Source organism: Budorcas taxicolor, chromosome 4 (genome assembly GCF_023091745.1).
Source record: "Budorcas taxicolor isolate Tak-1 chromosome 4, Takin1.1, whole genome shotgun sequence".
Taxonomy (NCBI): domain Eukaryota; kingdom Metazoa; phylum Chordata; class Mammalia; order Artiodactyla; family Bovidae; genus Budorcas; species Budorcas taxicolor.
This window is the reverse complement of record NC_068913.1, coordinates 63,999,071-64,006,993: the sequence shown is the minus strand read 5'-3', so window position 1 is coordinate 64,006,993 and position 7,923 is coordinate 63,999,071. Positions and strand designations below refer to the sequence as shown.

The following is a 7,923-nucleotide window of genomic DNA, read 5'->3' as shown; positions in this document are numbered from 1 at the left end:
AGAATAAGTAACTGATAAGCAATTAAATGAGTAAATAGCACTTATTTGACAAAGAATATTGAGAAAGAAACAGACAGGCCAACATACACTAATGCCACATGGCTGGCAGTTATAGGAATCTGGTCCTAATGACTAGGTCCAAGAACTTGCATTTATAAAGGGCAGGAAATGCTTTATTAACAAGGGTGACAGAGAACAGAGAATGTGAAGAAGGGAAATAAATTATAGGTCTACATAGCAAATATCCATATCTGCCCCAGCTATTCTTACTGAAGTTGATGACGGGGGCTGACATGACTGAGGAGCTTACAATAATCACTGAAATGTTCCAAAGACAAGCGCAAAAGGCAGAGAACAAAGCAAGGGGCATCAATAGTCCACAAACTGTAAAATCAGCCCCTACACAGTTCAGAAGTGACTGTATTTTCACATCACCCTTGTTATGACCCATCATATTTTTTTATACAGGTAGCTTTGCTCACTTTAGGGCAAATATTTAAGTCAAGTACAAGCATATACTCATTTGCATAGCAAATTTTAAGGGGTGCATTGAAATAGTAACCAACTGATAAAGGTTTAAGTATTTTTACATTCAGACTGACCAAATAAGACGTTTTCTATTTGAAAACAGTTACCTATAAAAGTTTTGGGAATCTGAATTAAAAACAAGGCATGAGTTATTAGCAAAACATGGAAACCATTACTGGTGGAATTCTCTGTAGGCAGCAGTCACTCCTCTATAACTTCTAAGACTTTGTAAACACTGTTCTGGAATACAGTGGTGAAGTGAGGCTTGGACTCCTTTACTAAGAGGTTACATAAGGGAGGTTTCCCAGCATTAGCAGGATCTTCCACATCCCAGATTTCAGGCATACTGCATCCAGGCCTAGAAAAATTAAATGTGCAGATTAAAAAAAAAAAAATCACTGTATGTTACCTAATGGAAGATAAAGGAACACACTTTGTATGTTCCTACCCTCATTTCTTTTTCCACTTAAAATAAATTAGCTTAAAAAAAAAACAAAAACCAAAAAAAACCCTACCATAGTTATTTTTAAGCTACCATAAATCCTTTCTAGAACAAGGTGAACACAGCAAAGAAAGACAATAAAGAAAGAAAAAGACATATAATACATGTGAGTTCAGGGGGTGGGGTAAAAGATCTCAGTTGAATTCTGCCTCAGCTACTTACCAAAAATGTGGTCTTGGGTAGTTCACTCAATCCCACTCTCCACATTGGTAAAATGGGACATACCCATGATGAAAGGGACTAAAGGAGAGATTGTATCCAGCATGATGCCCAGCACATAACAAGAGGAATACGGATGCAGATTATATGCTGCATATACTGATGCAGAAAATTATACAGGATGCCTCCAAGAGATCCCAGGTTTGGTTCCATACCACCGCAATAAAGCAAATATTAAAGTGAGTACCCAAATTTTTGAGTTGTATTGCCAAGTGCATGTAAACTTTGTTTACGCTGAATTCTATTAAGTGTGCAATAGAATTACATATCCTAATTTAAAAATTCTTTAATGCTAAAAAGTATGTTAATCATCATCTGAATCTTCAGTGATAAGGCTTCATAATCTTTTTGCTGATGGAGGGTCTTGCCTCAATGTTGATGGCTACTGATCAATCAGGGTAACGGTGGCAGATAGCTGGGGTGGCTATGGAAATTTCTTAAAATAAGACAGTATAATGATGCTTGCCACCTTAATGGACTCTTTCTTTCATGAACGATTTCTCTGTAGCACACAATGCTGTTTGATAGCATTTTACTCACAGTAGAATTTCTTTCAAAATTGGAATCAATATTCTCAAACCCTGCCACTGCTGTATCAACTATATTTATGTAATATTCTAAATCCTTTGTGGTTATTTTAACAATCTTCACAGCATCTTCACCAGGAGTAGAGTCCATCTCAAAAAACCACTTTCTGTGCTCATCCATAAGAAGTAACTTCTCATCTGCTAATTTCATCATGAGATGGTAGCACTTCAGTTACATCTTCAGGCTCTACTTCTAAAGCTAACTGTCTTGCTGCTTCCACCACATCTGCAGTCCCTTACTCTACCGCAGTCTTGAACCCCTCAAAGTCATCCAGGAGGGGTGGAGTCAGCTTCTCCCAAGCTCCTGCTAACTCTGAGACTTTGACCTCTTCCCAGGAATCACAAATGCCCTTAATGGTATCTAGATTGGTGAACCCTTCCCCAAATGTTTTTCAATTGACTTTTCCCAGATCCAACAGAAGAATACTGGCTATGGCAGCTATAGCCTTACAAAGTGTATTTCTTAAATTATAAGACATCGAAATGGAAATTACTTGAACTGTGGGGCTGCAGAATGGATGCTGTGTTAGAAGGCATGAAAACAACATTAATCTCATTGTACATTCATTCGAGCTTTGGGGTGACCAGGAGCATTGTCAATGAGCAGTTATATTTTGAAATGAATCTTTTTTCCCCAAGCAGGTCTCAACAGCTTATCACAGTCAGAAACCATATTGTAAACAGTTGTGCTGTCATCCAGGCTAGGAGCACAGGCAAAGTAGGTTTATCATAATTCAGTAGGGCCCTAGGGTTTTCAGAATGATAAATGGAGCACTGGCTTCAGCTTCAAGTCACCACCTGCTTTAGCCTCTAATAAAAGAGATCAAGCTCCAGGAGTTGGTTATGGACAGCGAAGCACGGTGTGCTACAGTCCATGGGGTTGCAAAGAATTGGACACAACTGAACAACTGAACTAACTGAAGAGAGACAGCCTGTTCTTGGAAGATTTGAAGCCAGGTATTGACTTGTCTTCTCTAGCTATGGAAGTCCTAGATGGCATCTTCTTCCAATAGAAGGCTGTTTTATCATTGAAAATCTGTTGCTTAGTGTAGCCACCTTCAATAATGATTTCAGCTACACCCAGATAATTTGCTGCAGCTTCTACATCAGCACTTGCTGCTTCACCTTGTACCCTGATATTATGGAGATGACTTTCTTCCTGAAACCTCATGAACCAACCTCTGCTGGTTTCAAACTTTACCACTGTGGCTTCCTCACCTTCTCAGTCTTTACAAAACTAAAGAGAGTTATGGCCTTGCTCTAAATTCGTCTTTGGCTTAAGGGGATGTTGTGGCTGGTTTGATCTTTCATCCAGACCACTAAAGCTTTCTCCATGTTAGCAATAAGGGTGTTTCACTTTCTTATAATTCATGTATTAACTGGCATAGCACTTTCTTTCAAGAACAATTCCTTTGTATTCACTATGTGGCTAATTGTTTGGCACAAGAGGCCTAGCTTTTGACCCATCTTGGCCTTTGATATGCCTTCCTTACTAAATTTAGTCATTTATAACTTTTGTTTCAAAGTGAGAGACATGCAACTCTTCCTTTCACTTGAACACTTAAAAGCCACTGAAAAATTATTAATTGGCTTATGTTTCACAGCATAGGGAGGCCCAAGGAGAAGGAGAAAGATAGGGGAACAGCTGGTTGGTGGAACAGTCAGGACACACACAGCATTCACCTTTGCCAACTTACATGGGTACAGTACAAGGTGCCCCAAAACAATTACAATAGTAACAGCAAAGATCACTGGTCACAGATCACCATGATAAATATAAAAATGAAAAAAGTTGAAATATTTTGAGAATTATCAAAATGTGACATGAAAGAGATGGGAATACCAGACCACCTGACCTGCCTCTTGAGAAATCTGTATGCAGGCCAGGAAGCAACAGTTAGAACTGGACATGGAACAACAGACTGGTTCCAAATAGGAAAAGGAGTATGTCAAGTCTGTATATTGTCACCCTGCTTATTTAACTTCTATGCAGAATATATCATGAGAAACGCTGAGCTGGAGGAAGCACAAGCTGGAATCAAGATTGCTGGGAGAAATATCAATAACCTCAGATATGCAGATGACACCACCCTTATGGCAGAAAGTGAAGAGGAACTAAAAAGCCTCTTGATGAAGTGAAAGAGGAGAGTGAAAAAGTTGGCTTAAAGCTCAACATTCAGAAAACGAAGATCATGGCATCTGGTCCCATCACCTCATGGCAAATAGATGGGGAAACAATGGCTGACTTTATTTTGGGGGGCTCCAAAATCACTGCGGATGGTGATTGCAGCCATGAAATTAAAAGACGCTTACTCCCTGGAAGGAAAGTTATGACCAACCTAGACAGGATACTAAAAAGCAGAGACATTACTTTGTCAACAAAGGTCCATCTAGTCAAGGCTATGGTTTTTCCAATAGTCATGTATGGATGTGAGAGGTGGACTGTAAAGAAAGCTGAGCGCCGAAGAATTGATGCTTTTGAACTGTGGTGTTGGAGAAGACTCTTGAGAGTCCCTTGGATTGCAAGGAGATCCAACCAGTCTATCCTAAAGAAGATCAGTCCTGGGTGTTCGTTGGAAGGACTGATGTTGAAGCTGAAACTCCAATACTCTGGCCACCTGATGCAAAGAGCTGACTCATTTGAAAAGACCCTTATGCTGGGAAAGATTGAGGGCAGGCAGAGAAGGGGATGAGATGGTTGGATGGCATCACTGACTCAATGGACATGAGTTTGAGTAGACTCTGGAAGTTGGTGATGGACAGGGAGGCCTGGCGTGCTGCAGTCCATGCCGTTGCAAAGAGTCAGACACGACTGAGCGACTAAACTGAACTGAACTGGCATGGAGACACAAGGTGACCTTTTATTATTTACCAAATCCATTCTTACCTCCACTAAACAGTAACTGATATATTATTTTCAAATCTATTATATTACCGGTTTTATAATCACCAATGTATTAATAATAACTGATTCAGGAAAGTGTAAGAAGTGGATGAGTGGATTCAAGAACTACCTGGTGAAAGGCTTTGATTATAAAGGACATTTATTTGTCTCCTTAAAATGGAGAGAGCTGGGGACATTCTTTAATCAAGTTATCAAACTTACCATCACCAATAACAGAACAAAGTGACAGTTATCTCCAAAAGTGACATAATGGAAAGTACACAACACCATCTATACAGTGTTCTTGTCAAATTTTGCCAGACTGAATCTAATAATGTGGAATAAGTTAGACAAATTCAAATGTGGGACATTCTTGCAAGACAACTGGCCTGGACTCTTTCAAATAAAATTTTCCATTTTTAAAATGTTAAAACACAGAAAAACCAAGGAAAAATTACAGAGATATGACAACAGCTTGTGTTTTGTCATAGTTGCTTCACTTTTCTCTATAAGAGAAAAAACCATTTCCAACAAGTCCCTTTAATTCCCAATGGCAGCCCCATGACCCTGCTCTTTACCACGAGGCAAGCACTAGACAGGAATGTACATGCTTTCTCCTTTTCAATAACATCTTTAATTTAAAGGGAACCTTCACTCAAAAGGTGTCAAAATACGAACCTATCAAAATAAACAAGTAGGCACCGTCACCTTCAATGCCCTTCCTCAGAGATGCTTCTGTAAACAATCAAGCATTCTGCTTGACCTTTTTTATTCGTGTTCAGACATACAAACACACAAAAACATAGGCACCGACATTTATATTCACAGGTGCTCCTGGGTTGCTCTTACAAAACTGAGATTAACCTGGGACTCCTCACTTAGCAATAGAAAGTGGTCACTGTCCCATTTCATAAAGACCTACCTTATTCTTTTTCATAGGTGTAGTACTTTTATGTATTATTTAATCACTCTTTTATGGACAGATACCTTGTTTTTCATTTTTGTCATTATAAAACAATGCTGATATAAATAATTTTGTGCCTTTATCTTTCTATAAGCTAAGTTTTTAGAAGCAGTGCTATCACCATGTCAAAACACTATTCAATTTTCACTATGCGTCTATCAAATTATCTTCCAAAAAGGTATTACCAGTGAGTGTTCCCACAAAAGAGTGTTCAGGGCACACTTTTCTTCACACCCTCGCTGATATGAGATTCTATTAACCTATGAAGATATGACTGGGCTTGGGTTTTCTATCTTTTAATTTCCTCACACATACCAAGGCCAAACTGTTATTATACTGCAGGCCAATGATAGTAGAGAATGAAACACACATGAAGCACCAGCTACTGAGTTCAACTGCTTTCAGGAAAAGAAGAGGGCAAAGAGCCGCCTTTGTGAGCTCTCAGTATAACATCCTTTAGTCCTTATCTCAGTTTTCTAAAGTTTCCTGAGGCCAGTCAGCTATGTATTTAAAACAGCATTAGTGAAAATCTCAATAATTTTCTTCTGAATCAATGTATTTTAATTTTATGTCAACTCTATTATGGGAATTAATGAGAAAGAGCAGAGAACTGAGAATAATAAAGGAGCTAATTAAAAACTGAATCTATAACTTGTATTTGAGTATATTTTCCTACTTGTATTTGAACACAGGGTATGAAGTATTTCAAGAATAATCAAGCACACAATTAAGCCACTCTGTGAAGGAGAACACATATATATAGTGCCCACCATGGCAGATATTAGTTCAAGCTCCAGGTGGATTAGTCCCTCTTCCTTTTCTTCTCCTATACTAGTTCCCCATTTGCTCCCCCTGTTTGGGCATATTTTTCTTTTCCAACCACATACAACTGTCTTAGGCTGGCATGACAGAATTGGAGAGTGAGGGCCAAGGCAGTAAGGAAGGTTCCAACTCTGGTTGACAGCTCTGGCCAGAAACTCAGTTCTTCCTACTGTGAAAGTAACAGTACTGAGTATTAGTCCTTCCCTTCCCTCTTCTGAGCCCTCCATTTGCTTCTCTGTCAGCACAGAGAGCTCAGCTGTGTTTTGTTTCAAGCTTTGAGCAGAGTGCACCTGCCTAAGATTTCCTGAGACTTACAATCCTGTAGAAGATGGAGAGTGTCGTTACTGAGGGGTAAACCAGGTGAGAGGAAGCTACTTCCTCTCTTTCCACTCCTGCTGCCCCGAACACAACAAGGGCAATCAGTGCAGCAGGGAAACCCAGCACAAACCTCCACCCCACCCAACTCTCAGCCTTGTCCCTGGAGGTGAGCTCCAAATGAAGATGATCAGAAGCCAGTTAATTCACTGCTGACTTTGTGCAGTGTGCAAGATTTATTGCCATACTTCCTAAATCTGTCTTTTGATCCTTTCTTGTGTACAAAAACCAGTGCTCTGCCCATCAGAACATGAGACTACAGCAATTATGCAACTCCAAGGAGCTCCATCAACATCTAAGAATAAAGGACGCTAGCCTCTGCAATTGTCACATATTCAAATATGCATGGGTCTAGGGGACAATGAAGACTCTTGAATCAAGGTTCATCATTGGCTTGGGGAAGAGAACTCACAAAACAATTTTTATGTTCCAGTAACCTACAGGTGTTTCAGGTCGGCATCACTGAACTGGAGAGTCAGAAGGCAAACCCTGAGACAGTAAAGATCCCAATGCTGGCAGAAATCCCTGCCAAGAAACTGAGTCCTTATGACTGCAAGCATCAGGCCAACATTCATTCATTACAATGTCATCATCAAGTTGTTATGAGAGATGCTTACAACTTTTTGTCCTAAGTTTATACAACAAAGTTAAAGGCTATGTATATAAGTTTCATATATATCCTTATGTTCATAAAGACGTGGAGCATTTTCTCAATTATGACTCAATAACATTTTCTGTAGATCTTGATTAAATTCCAGTCACTTGGGACATATTCACTGGAAAATCATTCAACAATAAACAATTATTTGAGTTTCTTTGTGGGCAACACTTGACAGATACTGCCTCAGAACTATTTTTACTCCTGAGTCAATATTTAATCATTTTATCTTAACACCTTCATGTATCACTGAAATACACGGTGAATGAGATTGATTAAGGCACAGATATAGCAATCTCCTGAAGATTTCTGTTTACTTAAAGAGCAATGAAAATTTTTTTTAAATAATAGTGTTCCATAAAATATCCTTGATTTCTGATAAAA

At 39.1% G+C, this 7,923-nt stretch overlaps 1 protein-coding gene across 1 annotated transcript in view; it reads right to left on the bottom strand.

Annotated features, from left to right (window-relative positions):
* Positions 1–676: 676 nt before the first annotated feature.
* Positions 677–7,923, bottom strand: part of DPY19L1 (dpy-19 like C-mannosyltransferase 1) — a 92,721-nt gene continuing 85,474 nt past the window's right edge. Inside the window, exon 22 of the mRNA XM_052638883.1 lies at positions 677–886. Coding sequence (XP_052494843.1) covers positions 730–886 — 157 coding nt within the window. The 3' untranslated portion in view covers positions 677–729. The remainder of the gene's footprint in view (positions 887–7,923) is intronic.